Source organism: Garra rufa, chromosome 2 (assembly GCF_049309525.1).
Source record: "Garra rufa chromosome 2, GarRuf1.0, whole genome shotgun sequence".
NCBI classification, from domain to species: Eukaryota; Metazoa; Chordata; class Actinopteri; order Cypriniformes; family Cyprinidae; genus Garra; species Garra rufa.
Window position 1 is genome coordinate 28,990,152 of NC_133362.1, and position 21,333 is coordinate 29,011,484.

General features: G+C 34.9%; 2 protein-coding genes across 2 annotated transcripts; one reads left to right on the top strand and one right to left on the bottom strand.

Moving 5' to 3' along the window:
* Positions 1-1,376: 1,376 nt before the first annotated feature.
* LOC141326326 (uncharacterized) lies at positions 1,377-6,674 on the top strand. Its single transcript, XM_073835068.1, has 6 exons — positions 1,377-1,478; positions 1,589-1,674; positions 1,812-1,926; positions 2,173-2,285; positions 4,258-4,372; positions 4,558-6,674. The coding sequence occupies exons 1-6, from the start codon at positions 1,421-1,423 to the stop codon at positions 4,731-4,733; spliced, it is 663 nt and encodes a 220-aa protein (XP_073691169.1). The 5' UTR covers positions 1,377-1,420; the 3' UTR covers positions 4,734-6,674.
* Positions 6,675-6,988: 314 nt separating this feature from the next.
* Positions 6,989-18,855, bottom strand: ccdc172 (coiled-coil domain containing 172). The gene is made up of 8 exons (XM_073835069.1): positions 18,777-18,855; positions 18,547-18,632; positions 12,471-12,587; positions 12,009-12,174; positions 11,339-11,440; positions 11,131-11,233; positions 7,268-7,355; positions 6,989-7,022 (listed from the first exon to the last, which is right to left on the bottom strand). The coding sequence occupies exons 1-8, from the start codon at positions 18,853-18,855 to the stop codon at positions 6,993-6,995; spliced, it is 771 nt and encodes a 256-aa protein (XP_073691170.1). The 3' UTR covers positions 6,989-6,992.
* Positions 18,856-21,333: the final 2,478 nt, after the last annotated feature.

The window sequence follows — 21,333 nt, forward strand, 5'->3', positions numbered from 1 at the left end:
TGTTTTTAAATTTGACTTAACTTTTTTTTTGGAAAATCCAAACCCTGTAGGAACCCTGCAGGGTTCATTTATGTGATCAAAAATACAATATAGACAGTAATATTGTAAAATCCTGTTAATTAAATATAACTGTAACAATATTTAATATATAAAATAACTGTTTCATTTTAATAGGTTTAAAATTTAATTTATTCTTGTGATAGCAAAGATGCATTTTCAGCAACCATTACTACAGTTCCAGGATTTTTAAAAGAATGGAGCATTAAAAAGAACGGCATTTATAAAGTTTGGGTCCCCATTGACTTGTATAGTATTTTCTTTTCCATAATATGGAAGTTAATGGGGACTAATACTTGCGTTGCTGTATATGCAGGGTCAGAAAGCTCTCGCATTTTATATAAAAAAAAATGTGCTCTTCAGATGAACAAAGGGTTTGAAATGACATGAAGGTGAGTAATTAATGAATAATGAATTAATAGAATTTTCATTTTTGGGTGAACTATTCCTTTAACAATTTAACTGTCATTTTGAACATAGATGTGAAAATGAACTAAAAATCCAAAGTTAATTTTTTTCAATTCATGATTGAAAATATTTTGTAATATGATTTTGATGTACAATTTCCATGGTAATTTGAAAATGGTTTTCAAAGGATGAATTTTGAGATCTTAAGTTTTCAATTGATATAGAATTTCTTATGATTTCTAAAGCGTGATAGGGAAAAAGGCAACCAAGAAAGTCTTTTTGTCAAAAGTTCAGAACTCCTGTTATGATGTATATGTTTTGAGGTGCACTCTTGTCATAAATTAATCTTTTACTTTTCCTACATAATTTGTAACACAAAACAGTGGTAAAATATCTATTTAGGAGTCTTAGACCTTCCCAACGATATATAGTTTTTCACAATTAGATTAGGATTTATTTGTAATATGGTGAAGTAAACTTAGGCGCCAGACAGATGACAGATAAAGGGTTACATGAATGATATAAGTATTGGCACAACTGGTTACTGTCAAAGCAACCTAGCACAGTTCTAAAGTCTATGTTAGGATAAAGCTGTTAACTCTAGAACAACTCTGACCAACAGCAAGCGAGTAAATATTCTTAAGTGATGCAGGGCTGCAAAACACAAAATAACATACTTACTACCAAAGCAAACTATTACTAAATTATTCTGTTTTGTTTGAGCAGTGAAAACATTTAGCACATTTGAGATGGTCTTTTCGGGAACATGACTGAAAATAAAAGTAGTGATTTGAACTAAACAAAGTATTTCAAAACATTAGAAATTCAGCTTTTTTTCAAAGCAGGTGTGTTGTAATTTGGTCAACAAGATGAGTGTACATTAACCTATGATGCAATACATTTCCCAAAAAGAAAGATTGAGAGGTAACCACCACATTGAGCCTTTTGCAACAGAATGAACAACATGAAATCTACAACGAGCAGAACATGGAAGCAGCTTTGCTTGCTCTTTGGTAAGCATTGTTTAGATTACTTTAGAGCGTACATGCTAAATCTTGAATGATTTGATTCTTGTATCTCTGTAAAGATTTTTAATGAAGATGTCGTCATGATTTTTCTACAGCATTTCTCTTGACTACAGCTTATGGAAATAATTCCACATGCTCTTCCTCTGAATTTACTTATGAGCAGATTGACAAACAGCTTCAGGTATAGAATTCTATCTACAAGTACAACGCAGACTTAAACAGTATCTATTTATTATTACTGTAGACTATTGCAAGTACATACAAAATAATAGATATAAGTACAAAATTAGATTTTCAGACTAACCTCTCTTTTTGTAGGCTATGAAAAATTGTTTTGAAACTGTATCTATTACGTGGACATCATACAAAAGCGCAAACGTTTTCAACCAACTACAAACACTGACTGAGATCATCCAGAAACAACAAAACAAAGGTAATTCAATTACATCCTCTACAAAAGGTTCTATTATGATATTATTATATCTTGTGTTACTCAACAGCATATACTTTAGGCTATTTTTCCAAAACTGCAGTACAACTCATCATCTTATAATACATTTTAAATTGCAAACATAGCACAGCACCCAGGTATCAGATGTGTACCATATGCTATTACTTTAAGTTTAAAGACATCTAATGTGTATGTCTATAAAGTAAAGAACAGATCCTCCCTTCACAGAGTTACAAAAGTTACTGCCAGCAAACTGTTCAGCTCCAGCTGTGCCAGAGGATGGAGGCCTGCTGTGTGTTTCTGTGAAGAACAAGGCCTACTGTAAACCTATATGCAATACGGTACACTTTACATTATTCTCATTTGCTATAAAAAATGTTTTTTATTCTTAAAACAATTTAAAAAATCTTTTATATACTGAGCTTTAAAGCTTGGATTTATTAAATTAAATAAATTACGTTTTTTTAAATTCATCCGAAAATTTCTTTAAAAAGGTCTTTAATCAGAGCAGAAATTCTTAAACTCATTAAATTCATGGTATTAAATGTTGCATGCACTGCTAAAAATGATAATTCTCAGTATTTTTTGTCTTGTTTTCCAATACAAATATCTAAACATTCCTTAAAGCAAGATACATTTACTGGAGATGCAAAATGAAGACAGGTATGAAGTCTTATGAAACTGAACAAAAAATAAATAAAGTTTATGCTTAAAACAAGAATAAATATATGCCAATGGGGTCAAAAATAATCTTGTTTTCCATTTAATTCATTTTATTTTTCAGACTATATTTTATTCTTGTTATAATCATAAACTAACTTATCTTCTTATGTAATTTTGCATCAAACTTACCTTGATTTAAGAATCTTATTTGCACTGCATTTTGAGGAAAGCATTAGTTAAATAATTGAAAACATCCAAATGTTAGTATAGAAGAGTATGTATACTTTTGTAACATTTATGCAACTGCCTTTTTATCACTTTTATGGGGACTAGTGAATAGAGACTTTGTTTAAAGTTTAATGTGCAAAGTACTGAAAATCAAAATGTTTAAATAAAAGCTAATTAAAAGTTCTACAAACACATGTTCACATATGACTTGAGCCAAATCAAGTGCAAAGACTGCAAGTGTGGCTATTGGGACAGGCACAAAGAGTTCAAGAGACAGAACCCACTGATTCATCAGCACCTCCCACTGGACAACCCAAGATATTGACAAAAAGCTTTAAAAATCCATGCCAATCCTATAGGGCAGTGGTTCCTAACCTTTTTTACTCCGGGGCCTCCTCCTTCTTTGGTCAATTTTGCAAGGCCCCCCTATGCCTGACATGTCCTCTACTGTACCTCCTCTGTAAAAAGTATTTATTTTTAGACCTTTTTTATCAACCAAAACATTTGTTTTGCCTTATTATTCCTGATTATTGTTCCTGATTTTTTTTACTTCAGACATCAGAGTACTTTTCTTAGATAAGTGAACCTACCTACCAAACAGGACAATAAAGGAGATGCCAAACTCACTAAACCTCCCTTTGAACTTGACTGACTGAATATCTACTGTTTGTATCCATTAATAAATAAACATATAAATTAAAAATACAGCAAATATATTCTAAATCTGTTAAACACATCAATCTGAAGGCGGATCGGCGAAGATCAGTGAACTCCGTCAGAGCGCATCTGATGCTCATAATCACCGAACCTCACCAGATCCTCCTCTATCGGTGAGCATCCATTATACAACACTCACAGGACATTAATTTGGAAAACTAGGCAAATGTATTTAAATTTCATGCAAAAATACAATAGGGATCAAAATCCAGAGCGCGCATAGTTTGTGAATCATTAGCGGACTTATGCGTGCCTAATTTAAGATTCTTACATACTCGAATGTTATACATAGGCACGCTCAAGTTCGTCATTATTACTCGAATCGTCTTTACCTTAAAATTCCCGCGACGGTTTGCTTTATGCATGTAGCCAAGATGTAGTATGCGCGCAGCTGTTGGAAGTTTTGAGCCGCTATTCAGTCTGTATTTAACAGTGCGTCGAGTCCAAAGCAATCAATCACAGAACACGAGAGAGGCCGTGCTTTGATCGTTTTTTTTTTTTTTTTTTTTAGCTATAATATAATGAAATTAAACAATTATAGAATGATATTTAAATTAATTTTAAGATATCTCGCGGCCCCCCTGGAGGATCACTGAGGCCCCCTGGTGGGCCGCGGCCCACAGGTTGGGAACCACTGCTATAGGGTATACACTACTAACAAACAAAAGATTTATTCCTTGATATTTAATCTTTCCATGCACACAGGGTTATGATTTCCATTTTATAAGAAGATCAAGGCTGTTCGAGGAATGCAGTTCTGCCACAAAAAACAACTGGACAACGCAGTTCATTGGTGGCAACAGGCTGGCTATATGCAACAGTAAGCTCTGTAAACATTACACATACTCATTTGTTTAAATCTGACTATATTATATTTTAAAATGGAGAAATCTCTTAGGTGTCCTGGTAACTTTTTTTTTTTTAATGTAAATCCTGAATACTGTAGTACTACATGCTAATACAAACTGAATAATGTGTTCTTATATCTCCCATTAACTTCTGCAGAGTCACGCATTGCAGTGTCAGGAGCCCCTTCTGCCTACTTCCCTGAGGGCCAGGACTGTCAGAAAATAAAGAGCGATGAACAACTAATGGGGAACATCACAAACATCTTCCAATCAGAGCTGGTTAAGGCAGGCATTACACAATCATTAGAGTCTTCCAGTCTTCTCTGTGGCTAAAACAAGAATTAGATCCAAGAAGGAGATCTGTAAAGAGTTCAGAATTTACATAGTGGTTAAAAAGTTTGGGATCAGTAAGACTTTTTTAAAGAAGTCTCTTACGCTAATCAAGACTGCATTTATTTGATCAAAAATACAGAAAAAACAATAATACTGCAAAATGCTATTACAATATAAGGGCAAATGCAGTGACTGTGACATATAAATGCTTAGAGAAGGTATGTGTTACCAATATACCGAACCATCTGTTTATATTTTAATAAACCCTTGTCTAAACATCAGAAAAATATCAGTCTATGCACAAGTTTTCTATGTTAAAAAGGGAAATAATCATGCATTTATATCAAATATAACGTCGTTTTTGAGAGACTACATACTTTGAAGGATTTTTGAGTATTAAAATGCACAAACCAGATGCAACACCCAACAAATAGAGAAGCGATGGCTCTTCACAGAACATATAATTGTTAATTTTGATGTGTCTATATATGAGGAATATGTACTGTTATGGATGTAACAAGCTTGAAAATAGCACTTACCAGACTATGGAACATCATGCAATTAAAAAAAAAAAATGCTTTAAAAACCTTAAGAGAGACCTCACATGGGTATTTGAACCACCAAATGCTGACATTTGTGCTATCAGTATAGTAAAAACCTTTGGTAAAAACTTTTTTTTTTTCTTGGTAAGGCTGACATTTTCATGGAATCACCTATAAAGTAATTGTTTCTATTTTAATATATATATATATATATATATATACACACATATATATACACATACATACATACATACATACATACATATATATATATATATATATATATATATTTATTTTTTTATTTTTTATTCCTGTGATGCAAAGCTGAATTTTCATCAGCCATTACTTCGGTTTTGTTTTTTTAGGATTCTTTGATGAATAAAAAGTTAAAAAGAACAGCATTTATTTAAAATATAAATCTTTTCTAACAATATCAGTCTTTGCCATTACGTTTTTATCAATTTAACACATCCTTGCTGAATAAAAGTAATAATTTCTTAAAAAATAAAAAAAAAGAATAAAAAATGTACTCACCCCAAACTTTTGAACAGTAGTGTATATTGTTAAAAAGATTTCTATTTTAAATAAATGCTGTTCTTTTTAACTTTTATTCATCAAAGAATCCTGAAAAAAGTATCACAGGTTCCAAATAAATGTTTAAGCAACACTAATAATAAATATTGGCATATTAGAATGATTTCTGAAGGTTAATGTGACAATGAATACTTGAGTATTGATGCTGAAAAAATTAGCTTTGATCACAGAAATAAATTTCACGATATAAATTTTTTTTCTGTATTTTTGATCAAATAAATCCAGCATCGATAAGCATTAGAAACTTATTTAAAATATATTCAAAATCTTACTGATCCCAAACTTTTGACCGGCAGTGTATATAATTTTTTTTTAGTTCTTTTAGTAGAGTCTTACAAGCTTTGCAGACTTAAAAAAATCATTTAGTTGTGTTTTTCTTTTTACAGTATACAATTAATTACGCTCAGACAATAGGAAAATAAAGCAGCCTATTACTAAGGGGCTTCAGACTATTTAATTTCCGTGGCTGGAATAATCTTCCCATTGGGGTCTAAGGAGGAGACAAGAATCAGACAGATCAGCTTAATGGCAGATGTGCACCAGTCATCCAATCTCACCAATCATAGCCTGAGGTCAATGAATCTGCCCCCATTTATTTCATACACGATTGCTGGATGTGGAATATTTCCACCATGCTGAGAAATCAAGTGTGATTTTCTTCAGAGAGGCAAAATCAGTCTATTCCATCTGTGTCCAAAATGTTTAATGTCATATTTGATAAAGCAGCAGCCTATTTTCGGGAACTACATGAACGCAATTTAGTCTATTTGTAAACATGAATAATAAAGGCTAATGCTCAAATGTTCTCTGTGGGATGTATTATTGCAACAGAACCACTAGATGCCAGTGTTGTCAACATTTTAAATAAAACTGGTACTTACATGTGAATGCATAACATAGAATCAGTGCCTTGCCTGAGATGAAGACAGGCATCTAATAAGAACATTTCTACTCTAGAAAGAACTAGTTTAGTTCAATAATTTTCTAACAGTACAAATAAGCAAGATCTAAACTATAGTTATTACAATATTGGTTATACTGCATATGAAGTCTGTGAGCAACAAAATTAAATAATTTAAAAGGCAAAACATAAGCGGCACGCTGACGTCTCACAGAATCATTCTCAACACAAAATGCCCTTCTGTGACAATTTCTGCAAAGAAAAAAAGTTTTCTTCATTGTAGGGTACCAAACACATTTCTACTAGCATGTGCCTTTATTGACAATAAAGTTGACTTTGACTTTAAAGCTTAATAGTGATTTTCATCCATTTTTTCTGAGTAAAGTGCTTAAAATACTTCCTCAGTACCTTAGCTTTGGGTATAAGTAGATTTTAGTAGTAGTGCCAATGAGAAAGACTATTTTTTCTTTCATTGTGTTCAAAAAGTACATAGTTACCATTCGCAGGGAGTAAATCTCAGAGCTAAGGGTCGCTCGCAGAAGCTCAAGCTCTTCTTCTTTATATAACTCCAGCTCTTTCTTGAGTCTGAATGGAAAACACACATGCAGGGGAGCCGTCATGGTTAACCGATAATGTGTATAAAATAATACTTATATATATAATAACAAATAATATAATAATAAAAATAAAAAACAATAATAATTTAGAAATTAAAAAAAAATTATATATATAACAGAAAGATGTAAAATGATGTAAAACTGTTTTCTCTACATAGATATATATTTATAGACATTGACACTGTATATAGATAGATAGATATATTCACATAAATGATTCATATATTCATACACCAATTCCTATTCAGGGAAATGATTGCAGGAAATTTGCACATATTTTCAGCAGAGCCTGAGGGTTGTCTCTACTGAAGCATACACAATAAAATTCTTGGCATACTACAAAAAAAGGCGACCTTGAATAAGCACATATTCACTGAACACAAAATATAATGACAAAAATGACATGAATGGTATACAATCTCCCTTTATCATTTTACAACTACAACTTTGGGAGAAAAACAAGCCTTCAGGCTAAAAAATGGGCACACTCTATGTGATACACACCACAGCCCAAAATCCATAATTTTGTCTGTATAGTACAGAAATTACTAATTAGAAATGACTAAATAGGACTGAAAACATACTGTGTACTGATGCTTAACTTTTCATACACCAATCAGACATAACATTAGGACTAGTGACAGGTGACAGGTGTTCATCATGGCACCTGTTAGTGGGTGGGATATAATAGGCAGCAGTTGAACATTTTGTCCTCAAAGCTGACTGATGCATGTGGAAAGCGAAGGCTGGCCTGTGTGGTCCGATCCAACAGACGAGCTACTGTAGCTCAAATTGCTCAAGAAGTTAATGCTGGTTCTGATTGAAAGGTGTCAGAATACACAGTGCATCGCAGTTTGTTGCAAATGAGCTGCATAGCCACAGACCAGTCAGGGTGGCCATGCTGACTGCTAAAAGCACCAACAGTGGGAAAAAGGTGGCCTGGTCTGATGAATCACGTTTTCTTTTACATCACATGGATGGCCGGGTGCGTGTGTGTTGCTTACCTGGGGAACACATGGCACCAGGATGCGTTATGGGAAAAAAGCAAGCTGGCGGTGGCAGTGTGATGCTTTGAGCAATGTTCTGCTGGGAAATCTTGGGTCCTGTCATCCATGTGGATGTTACTTTGACACATACCACCACCTACCTAAGCATTGTTGCAGATTATGTACACCCTTTAATGAAAACAGTATTCCCTGCTGTGGCCTCTTTTAGCAGGATAATGCACCCTGCCACAAAGCAAAAATGGTTCAGGAATGGTTTGAGGAGCACAAGAAGAAGTTTGAGGTGTTGACTTGGCCTCCAATATCCCCAGATCTCAATCCAATCGAGCATCTGTGGGATGTGCTGAACAAACAAGTCCAATTCCATGGAGGCCCCACCTTGAAACGTAAGGTCTTTGCACACGGAGTCCAGAATTCTCGTCCAAAATTTGTGCACGTTAAAAAATAAATACGACCTCATATTGTCTCCAAAACTTTTGTCCGTCATAAAAAAATTGGGATCAGGTTTGACTGCTGTACATATAGCAAGTTTTTTTTTTTGTTATTTATATAATAATTAGAACGAAAATAGATAGAATAGAAAAAGAATAGAGTAAGCCAGTGTTAGATGTCAAATTAAGATGGAAGAGATGTTTTTTAGTCGCTTCTTGAAAATGGCATGTCACTCCACGAGGAGGAAACTGTTAATTTAAGTCTGTGAAAATGATTTTGTGCCTCTTTGGGATGGCACAATAATATGCCGATCACTTGCAGAATGGAAGAGTTTTAGAGGGCACATAAGTGTGAATTGGTGTATTTAGGTAAGGGGTGCAGAGCCAGTTGTGGTTTTGTAGGCAAACATTAATGTCTTGAATTTTATGCGAGCAGTTATTGGTAGCCAGTGCAAATTGATGCAGATTGAGGTGTTAATAGTCCAGCCTGGACAGAACAAGAGCTTGAAAGAAATGCATGTTCCCGAAAAAAAGGGCCTGATCTTCCTGTTGTTGAATAAAGCAAATCTGCAGGACCGGGCAGTTTTAGGAATGTGGTCTGAGAAAGTCAGCTTATCAATCAATCACAACTCCAAGGTTTCTGGCTGTTTTTGAAGGAGTTATGGTTGATGTACCTAAGTGGATGGTGAAATTGTGATTAAACGAAGGGTTTGATGGAACCACAAGCAGTTCTGTCTTGGCAAGGTTGAGCTGAAGGTGCTGGTCCTTCATCCAGCAATAAATGTCAAGTTGAGATGCGAGCAGCTATCGTCAGATCATCAGGATGAAATGAGAGGTAGAGTTGGGGGTCATCAGCATAGCAGTGATATGAAAAGCCTAGTAATGCCATGTAGCCAGAGAAGCGGTCCAAGAACTGAGCCCTGAGGCACCCCAGTATTTAGATTTTGCGACTTAGACACCTCACCTCTCCAAGATACAAGATGCAACTTATAGGACTTCTGCTGCTAACATCTTGGTGCCATATACCACACCACACCTCCGGGGTCTAGTTGAGTCCATGCCTTGATAAGTCAGGGTTATTTTGGCTGCCAAAGGGGGATCAGCACAATATTGGTGTCAGAATGCTATGCCTGATTGGTGTATAAAGACATAGAAAAGTAGCTACTTTAGACATTGCGACGTGACAGAATCACTCAAATATCACAGCCTTTCAGAAGTGCACTGCACTTCCAACAAAATGGACAAGTTTATAATGTAATTCATTAATATTAAACCTTTTTAACATTATTAAAACTACATACTTAGTGACTGATACCATCTTTGTCATGGAAAACATTTATTGGTTAGCATTGAATTTATAGTTTTAATGTAGGCCTATATGTTTGCTTAAATTTATTGATTATTGATTTCAGTATGGCTATGTCATGCAATATGATATTCAAATTCACATTAGACACTTTTAACATTGAATAAAGCACATAATTAGTAGCTACCTGAGATTACAATTGTCATAAGTTTGTATGTTGTTGTTCCAGCCGCAACTTCGCAGAAATAGAAACCATTTATAAAACACAATTTTGCATGTCTGCATGTAGTTAGGACAAGGTGTATGGAATGTGAATAAGCTCACTAAATACTACGGGAAATCAACTTGGAGGTCTGGTAAGTTAAAGGAAATCTTGAATTATTCCCAAGTAGCTTATTCAGAGCAAAATAAATCACTAAAACCAGTAAAGTTTGGGATACTGAGTCTCTCATAATTTCCACTTACATAGACACTGTTAATTTCTACTGACATGTGTTCAATGGGGGCATGTGTTTAAGTGTGATTCATGACTACATAGGAGAGGAATGAACACATCCTGAGCTTTGCAGGGCTGTCCCAAAAGCCTCATCCTCAGCACATCCTGTGGGCTTATACAGTCTGTCCTATTAATAAAGAAGATTTGTGCTACGGTCCACACACTACCCCCACGTATGATTTACACACCCCAGTGGAGGAACTTTCTTCCTGAGACAGGCCAGCTATCGATCCCCTTTCCATCATCACTTCTTAGTGGGGGGCTGAACTGAAAGGGTTGTGTTTATCTAACTCTGGACCGGACGTGGTAAGCAACATATCAATGACCTAATTAATAGGATGGGCCTAATGCTGCATTATTTACACGTGCTGAAGTGACAGGAGGAGGAAGATGGAAAGATGGATGAAGGGAAATTCAGCATTCTTCACTCACACACCTCATAGATCATGCTTCTCTGGGTAGATAAGGACACAGACTAACATAACGATAGGTAATAACTTTCTTGCCTGATACAGGTGCTGTCTGTCAAGGGTTTCTGACTGACCATGAGCTTCTCTGTCTGCAAAATCTCTGTCAGAGCCAATGCTTCCTGCAGATCTATTTCTATATCTGAAGATGATCAGAGAAATACAGGTGTGATATGCTTATTTTGACACATGGATATTTCTAAACTATGTCAAAAGACATTCTTAAGTGAGTAGAGCCTTGTTTTACCTGTAAGCTGTGATTGCATATCCTGCAGCTCAGATTCCAGTGATCTCTTCTCTGCCTCCATGGAGCTCAGCAAAGTGTTCTTTTGCTTCAGCAAGTCCATCTCTGAGGAACAGCAAAGGTGACATCTTAAGTAACCTGCTGGCAGGCAGTTAGGGCTACAACAAACAGTCCTTTGAAGAACAAGAACTACTTTAAGGATTATTTTTTTGGATGTCTTCTAAAAAAATACAAAGCTTTGTTTTCACCTTGTTATACCTTATTTATACCTTTAGGTATGTTCTTCTCTAAACCTGAGAAACAACTGTCCATTTTCAGCAAACTGAATGTTACAGGCCTATTTGACACATTTCAGCATATCAGCAAAGGCTTGGTAGTCATTCAGTGACTGTTAATCTTGGCTCAAAGGATTTCTATTTCAAATTTATACTGTTGTCTGAACCTTCTATTAATCAAAGTATCCTGAAGAAAAAAAAACACAATCTCCAAAAAAATTAACATGGATAATAAGAAGACCTGTTTCTTTTGATCAAATAAATTTTGCCTTGATGTGCTTATGAGATTTTTTATTTTTTATTTTTTACCTGACTTATGTACAGTAGTTTGTTTGCAATACACTGATTTGCAGTGCATTGAATACTCTGATCTAATTTTTAAACAAATAAACTTTCACCTTTTTGTAGAGTTTCAGCTTCCAGCTCCAAACTCTGAATTTTAGATATGGTTTGGGTGTGAAAAGCATCATTTCTGTTGCTGATTAGGTTGAATTCGTTGTTGAAAGTTATCATGTCCTTCAAGAATTTCTCCCTTTCTTCACGGGATTCTCTCTTCAGTCTGTCCTGAATTTGAAAATAATGGAAAGGCTATTATGCAGATTACAAATACAGTAAAAAAGCATATTTAACACTTCAGCATGTGCACTTTAGTGGGAGACAGATAATGCTACGTCTGAAAACTTCATTGGCTAATGACAACTTACTTTATCAGTCTACATTATGGTGACTATTTTCATAATTATACTAACATTGTTTCAAACTTAACTTTGTTGTGTTTTAATGGAGTGTGTAATGAAGAGACAATGGCCTATCCAAGAAGAAGGAATAAAAATAGCTACAATGCGGAAGGTGGCATTTACCAGGTTTTCTTTGAGATCTCTTTGCAGTCCCAGGAGTTCCTCTTTCTGCTTTTCCAGTTGATCTTGTTGCTTTATCATCAAAACAACCTGTAGTTTGGTTTCAGCCAGGAGCTGAGCCTATGGTCACAAATTAATCATGAATTAGATCAGTGTCTTATCCCCAAAAGCGTCACACAAATAAAGTTTGCATTTACAGCAGTGAAGTTTTCTAACTGGCTGCGTAAAGACATTGCAGCAGCACAGCATGTTGCTCATCTGCTGGATCAGTGGCTTCAATGCTGTTTGTTAAGGTAAGCTTATGTCATTTTGTTTGTAGGTCATTCTGTAATTACCATAGCATTGCTTTTTGAATTCAAGTCTCTGCATCGCTCCTTTTACCAGCTCAGTCAAGTGTGAAAGACATCAAGGATCCTTCAGTTAATTATTCTCTACCTGGCTTCGAAGAATGCAAGCAAATTACGTCTCATAATTACACGGGACGCGTCGGTCTGACCAAACATATTATGCAGAAGATTAGACACGTCTTTTGTGACATTCACCATCTCAGGTGGATCACTGATGTCATTGACGGAGTCAGTACTAAATGTTCTGAACTAGTAGAAAGGATAAATAGAGTGTTTTCGTGACACGTCATCAATCGGCCATATTGGCGGCACTGAATGTAAACAATGCCACTGAACCGAATGTAACGCAGTTTTTGCTGATTATTGCTGCTGAAAATGGTCAGTTATTGTCATGTTGTAGGTTGTACTAATTGTTCAGACTAGGAAAAACATTTTGAATACTATAGACTGCCAAAGGTTATAACAAGTCAAGGAGAAGAAAGCAAATCTGTCTGAGGAACAAAATGCATTTGTGGTAGGCCAAACTAAACCATGATTTCCAGGGCAAAAATCTTGAGAACATTTGTGTTTGTTCTTATCATTTCCGGTCAGGTAGATGAAGTATTAGGCTAATTAATACTGCTCTTATGTAGCTTTACCACCTAAGGACTTTAGTTTGTCAAACTATTTTATCATTTCCTGCTTACTAAGTCCTTCGCTATATGATTTAGCAGCATCCACACATTTTTTCCGTAGTTTAGACATCATAAATTATCCAAACAACGTATTCAGTAGTACATTAACCGTGTAATCAATGCTGTTGTTTATACAGTGCCTTGCAAAAGTATTTATACCCCTTCATTTTTTTCACATTTTGTTTTGTTGCAGCATTATGTTTAACTGCTTTAGTTTTTCCCCACATCAATTTACACTCCATACACCAGATTTGCAAACTTTACAAATTTATTAAAAATAAAACACTGAAATAAGTACATTGCATTAGGGATGCACGATATATCGGCATAAATATATATATATCGGCCGATGTTCGTAATTTTTTAACCTATTGGCATCGGTCCGATATCGTGTTGGCATCGGTCCGATATCGTACCATGTCTTTTGAATTACGGTGATGTCACAGTTCTCATTTTTGTTTGAACATTTTTATAGATGGGTCTTAAAATTTACTTGGTTTTTTTATGTTTGCTTGGTAGAAACATTTACATAAAAATGTGCACGAACAGTCAGGATATGTGTTGGATATTTTGATTTAGCCTTTTTCTCAAATTTGAGTTTAACTGGAGTGCACAGAGCTGAAAACATGTTGCCATGAATACTGGCATGCTTGATAAGTGGTAAAAGTTGGTTACTTATGTTTTATGGTAGCCCTGTAACCTTGTTATTTGGAAATAAAATACATTCTGAAAATAAAGGAAGAAATTAAGTATGTACAAACTTTTATCATCTCAGAAACATTTTTTAAAAACACATATCGATATCGGTAAATATAGGTCATCGGCCATAACAGAAAATTAATATCTGATATCGATATCGGCCAAAATTTTCATATCGGTGCATCCCTACATTGCATAAGTATTCATACCCTTAACTACATCGCTGAAGCACCTTTACAGCCTCAAGTCTTTTTGGGTATGATGTGATGTGCCATTCTTTGGGTATGATGTGATGTGTGATGTGCCATTCTTTGCCTCACCTTTTCACCTCTCAAGCTCTGTCAGCTTGGATGGGGGCTGGCAGACATTTTCTAGAGTCCTAGTTGTTCCAATCGTCTTCCAGTATGGATAATGGAGGCTACATGCTTCTGTGAACTTTCAATGCAGCAAATTTTTTTTCTAAACTCTTCCCTAGATCATTGCCTTAACACAAGTCTGTCACTGAGCTCTACAGGCAGTTATCTTGACCTCAGGACTTGGTTTTTGCTCTGATATGCATTTTCAGCTGTTAGACCTTTTCTGAGAGGTGTGTGCCTTTCTAAATCATACTCATTCAAATGAATTTGCCACAGTTTAACTCCACACGAAGTGTAGTAACATCTAGAAGCAATATGAATGCTCCCAGAAAAGGGCTTGAATAACTTATGCAACGATATCTTTTCAGTTTTTTATTTTTAATAAATTTGCACAAATGTTAAAAACCTATTTTTTGCTTTGCCATTATGGAGTAGGGAGTGTAGATTGATGTGGGTAAAAAGTAATTTAATGTAGTTTAACATAAGGCAGCAGCATAACAAAATGTGAAATAAATGAAGGGGTATGAATACTTTCGCAAGGCACTGTATGACCAATATATCACCCGGATAACTGACCAAACCTTGATGTAAGTGCAAACCCTCTATTGTGAAAATGTTAAATATACATTTTAAAATATGAATCTTCATTGCATGACTATCAGTTTATGCGAATGGGAGACATCTGGAAGCTTTTTCATTATATGCCGCTCCTTTGTATTGACCTCAGTATTCATGTATTGACCTCTGAAATCAAATGATTCAATTGCTCATTGACTTACTCTGTCTGACACTGGTATCAAACAAACTGTATGCCATATGTTTGCAAGGTTAATTGTATTTTTAAAGGTTTTTCAACAATAATACTAATGTAATCTGAAAGAAACGAGATTGATTTTGCAGTGCCGCTTTGAATTGATCCACTCCATTTTAATGTATCCTGTCCATTAGATGAAGTGTTTTAATCATGAAACAGAATGCCTTTTCATAGCACCAAAGGATATTAATACTGCATATCAGCTTTCTGCACAGATAAACTTTAAGATGAGTGACAGTGCATATCCTTTGCTGTATGGCAATATTTCTATCTGAGGTAGGCATATACATTCACATAACACTTAAGAAAAATGAAAAGGGAAATTAATCTTTTCTAATCTGTCATCTCTTTTTAAACACTGGGTAATAACCCAGCAAGCAATAGTCGTCATTTCACCGTCTCGGTTAACTATAGACCCGATATAGTCCGGCTATTTGTAAACCCCTTCTAGCCCAAATAACCTTGAATTTGAATACACGTAATTTTTTGACAAAATAACTCTGTATGATGTATGATATTCTATCAAGTAAGCAAAGTCATCAGCGTTTACAAGGGGGTTGATTTCATTTCTTTGACATGTTCAATGCATAGCCTCGGTTTAGCTCGTAGTCAGACCAGCTATTTGTAGAGATCGAGATCACTGCTGCAAGACCTCACGATAATCATTTCCACGGTTTTGAATTTTGTTTTTTCACGAGAGAGCAAAAAGTTTACCTGTCGGAGAGCAACGGGCGAACAACAAACGATAACGGATATTGGTCATGTAAGTATCTGTGTTTTCATTTTGACGTGTGTTCATGATTTATAGTATTTATCATGTGTAGGAACCGTGACATTTTAATGAGCAGATGGTAGTTATTAGTGAGCCGTGACTAGGCCTCACGGTTTGGCATGCATGTGATCAGAGGATTAACTGCAAAATTTAATAGATAATAGAGTTAAAGTTGATCATTTGTATGTGTTTACAAACTCAAGCACAAGAAGAGGCAAAAGTGAACACACTCAGAAGATTTGGACAAACTGAAGAGGAGTTTCAACATCTGGAAGAGCACCTGGGAAATGAGGAAATCCGGGCAGCAATGGTAAAAAAAAAAACAAGCCTCTCCATAACAACATTTCCTTACTAATGCTCTCATCTTTGACAAAGTCAATTATTTATTTTAACTATTATATTGAATTTATGTCTGAGCTTGTTTGCGGCAGTATTAAAATGCAAAAGGCTCAGCTGCAATGCAGCATTAAAACCTAACTAAATGTTACAATCAGAAAACAATGTAATATAAATAAATATATGTATAGTAGTACCCCGTATATGTAGGGGTTAACTTATTATGCCATATACATTTGAGGTTAATGTGTGTACTTTTTACTTACAGCAGCTGTGTTGTTATGAAAACCGTTTTGCCAGACAATTGTGGACATTTGTACACTGACGCATATAATACTACCTGCCTGACATTGGCATGTGCCAGAGACAGTGCCAGAAGGATGCTGGACAGGTAAAGCCTTCAAAACATGTAACATTAATCAAATATTGTTGCGTTAACACTTAATAAATTACAACGCAAATCAGAAATGTACAATTGTTAACCACCTCAATCTGTGTTATATTTTAGGGTTTTAAAAATTCCCTCATGCCCAAATTCAACATGAAGGGGGATGGTCCACTGCAGGAGGCATTTTAAAAGACTGCACTGTTCTCGGTCATTACAGGTATGTATATACAACACACAACACTTACCAGCAGTGTTGCCAGACGTACGATAATTATCGTATTTGTACCATAATTTTGACCTTTGTACGATGTACGATCAATAATACCACAATGTACGATAATTTCAGAATTTTGTGACACCATGGTCATTGTAATTATAGAGCTTCTATTCTCAAAGATCTAGCTGTGTGGATCCTACGTCTACCTTCATGATTGTGAGGAGACGTGAACGTGGCATTACGCATGTCTTTCATCCTTACGTCTTCTCAACCAATATCATCGTGGAGAATGGCTCTCTCTCTCACGAGCACAAGTTAACGTTCCTGTCGCACTTAGGTCAGTTTCAAAACTGAGGTTGTTAGTTTAACAATAAAGTATAGAAAATGAGTGCTGAAAAGGATAAATCGCTGTAACATCTAGATTATTAGCTGTATTTTGAACGTTTGACTCAGGTAAGATAATTAGTTTAGCATTGCAATAAAGTATAGAAAATGAGTGCTGAAAAGGATAAATAGCTGTAACATCTAGATAAATATCTTTATTTTGAACGTTTGACTCAAATACCATAATTTTCTCCCAAATACGATAATTTTGAGCTTCTGGTACGATACTTGGACATTTCCAATCTGGCAACACTGCTTACCAGAGAGCTTCTTTCTATTTTTACAAACTGAATGGTGATACAAAATATATGTCTCGTTTTTTGTTTTCAGTATCCAAGCAAAAGAGAGAGACTCCCTGTTACAGTTAGTGTAATTAAAATAAAACAGTGTCAAAAAAGCTTTCCTAATGCAACTTTTTTTTTTTCTTATTTGGCAGATGCTGTGATGACCAACTTCCTGGGAGCAACAGAGACTTGAGGAATGCAGTTGGAATGCATTTTAAACAAGAATTAAAACCAATAATTTCCCTTAAGTTCATTGATGGTTATTTTGTTAAAATAAGTAAACAATAAATGGGTGGTTCTTTTTTATGTTGTCATTTATCTGTAATGTTTTAATGTTAAGTGTGGCAACATGCCCTTGTTTTGCAATAGATTTATTTATTTTAAATATTTATGAGTTACTGAAAAAATTACTTTTATATTTTTATTTTATTGTTAAAAATCCATATTTTTGTCATAATATTTATATTTAAGTGTACCGTATTTATAATATTTTATTCCGCATTAAAAAAATATATAATTTTGTATTGTCTTAAAATTGTTTAAAAATATATATTTTTTGTTAATAAAAACTGTATATTTAATTTGTTTGGATGGATTGCCATTTTGTTGTCTATTAGACGTATACATGTCGTCATTCAATAGTGGTCTAACTGATGTCTAGTCTATTCTTGGGCTATGGTTAGACGTCTATTAAATTTTCACCAGCAGCCCACGGTTAGCCTTGTTTTAGCCTAGACGTCAGGGCTGTGTTTGAACGGCTAATAGACGTCTTTTAAACGCAAAATTGCTTGCTGGGAACCAACCATACCTTCTCATCCAGTTCACGATGCGCTTCGTCCAGTTTTTCACGTGAGGAGTTTATTTTGTCCTGTACACTCTTGATGGCAGCTTTAGCTGAATGAGCAAAATAACGCTACAAGTTAATTTAGTACAAACTTACAATTATTTCACAAATATAGGTGTATATTGGAGTTTCTACGCGTTTAAAAACACTCGCGAATTCATCTCAAATTAACCGTAATCTGTTGTTAACATTACCTTCATGAAGCTGTTTGATATTTTCTGACACCTGGTGCTCTGTCAATAAAATTTGCTCAAAAAGAGTGTCTAGACTCATTTTTGTTATTATAACAATAATAATGAGGGGGGAAACATGAACCCTTTTAGTTTGTAGTGGTTTGGATGTAGTTCGCGGGCAAAGCGTTTTTGAAAACAAACGTATCACTAAAAATTTAGTTCACGCTATGCGCATGCGCAATCTTGCCATCTATTTCTGTACACAAACGCATGCGCAGCAACTACGACGTTCTACAGTCAGCATTGAACTCGATGATTTATGTTGATTAAGACAAATAAAACACACTTTGTCTAATCTACGACGAACTTATTGGTAGGTCAGAACTAGGTGGATCTTTCTATTTATGTGTCGGGGTGTTGGGTAGTAATTTACATGACGGAATTAGGTAATTTAATCACAAAATAAATGTAATCTGTTACAGTTACTGAAAAAAATGTGATAAATGTTAACGATTACACGCATAGATTTAATTGATTTCTTTTCCAAATTGCACTGACTGCTCTAAAATAGTTTAGGACACAGAGTAGGACACATGCATATTCCATAACCGTTTTATTTTCTATTTGGGTTTATGTAGGCTATATGCTTTTTTTAACTTTTTAAAGGCATTGTTAGATGTAATAGTTATGCAAAGATTTGATTTCAAGTACAGTATCATAGCTATTAAACTATATCTTATGATTTTAAATCAGTATTCAAACCAGCAAGCAATATCCGTCATTTCACCGTCTCGGTTAACTATAGACCCACCCGATATAGTCCAGCTATATTGTAACCTCCTTACATGGCTTTTTTTTTTTTTTTTTTTTTTTTTTTTTGTGGCAAAATAACTCGTGAAATGCATGATATTCTATCATGTCAGAAAAGTCAACAGCGTTTACAAGGTGTTTGGTTTCGTTTCTTTGACATGTTCAATGCATAGCCTGTGCATAGCCTCGGTTTAGCTCGTAGTCAGACCGGTAATTTGTAGCCCACTTATAGTCCAATCTGATTCACTGTAGTTTTTGGCCAGGCAGCGCATTAAGTGGTTGATATACCATCATGTTTGCAGTGTCAACAATATCTACAAAGATATAAGTGTCATTTCATAACATATATGTAGCCACGATTTAGCTCTGATTTTAACGGGCTAAGTGTAGTCTGCTTTTTTTCTAATTTTAATGGCTTGGCTATAGCCAAAATAAATCTTAAATCTTAAAATCGTTTACATGTAATTTTCGCCCACGCAGCTTATTATCAAATGTAAGTAAACTTTTGAAACTTTTAAATTAGCATTCATTTACATTTCATGTCATTTTTTTATATCATTAGCATTGTTAATTATGCCAAAAATAATGCATTTTAAATGTTTTAAAAGTTTACTTGTATTTGATAATATGATGTCATACATTCCCCAAGCTGTTAAATGTAACATTCATACACATTATACGATATTTTTTTTACTGTCTTTCATTTTATAAATACATGCAATTACAATTCCCAACCGCTAGATGGCAATTGTGGTCCTACTGAGACATGACTACTGGCAACGCGTGAACGCGAGACTTGAAAGTCAATAGAGATCACTGCTGCAAGTGATAATCATTTTCCACTGTTTTGAATTTTGTTTTTTCACGAAAGAGCATCAAGTTTACCTGTCGGAGAGCAACGGGCAACAAACGATAAAGGATATTCCTACTTGGTTTTGTAAGTATCTGTGTTTTCATTTTGACATGTGTTCATTGTTTATATTATTTGTTATCATGTGTAGGAACCTAGGAACTGTGACATTTTAGTGAAGGAAGCAGATCGTAGTTATTAGTGATCCATGACTAGGCCTCACGGTTTGGCATGCATGTAATCAGAGGATTAACTGCGAAATTTATTAGATAATAGAGTGAAAGTTTATCATTTGTATGTGTTTACAAACTCAAGCGCAAGAAGAGGCAAAAGTGAACACACTCAGAAGACTTTCAAACTGAAGAGGAGTTTCAACATCTGAAAGAGCGAATGAGGAAATCCAGGCAGCAATGGTAAAAAAAAAAACAGCCCTCTCCATAACAACATTTCCTAACTAATGCTCTCATCTTTGACAAAGTCAATCATTTATTTGAACTATTATATTGAATTTATGTTTGAGCTAATTGAGTAGAATATCTTTGTCATTGTACAAGCACAATAACATTTAGTTTAAAACTTCCAAATTGATACTAAATCTTAAAAAATACAAATGATTTAAAGTGGCATTATTCCATGGAATGTCTGGATACTGGATTCTGATTGGCTGCCAGGTATGCAGTAAAACCGTTTAATGCACAGGTAGTTCCAAGTCAGTTTAATCACCGTTCTATATTAATGCGCTGCTTTAATTGATGCACACAAACGCAGAGAGAGAGAGGTCGGAGATCGCATTGTGCTGCGCACATACATAAACTTCTTGTCAGCGCTTGCCCGCGATTCTTATTAAAACAGCCTAGATACTAGATGGCTACATTATATTCCTCAGCAACGAGGTGGTAAAACTGCTGTTTTTGAATG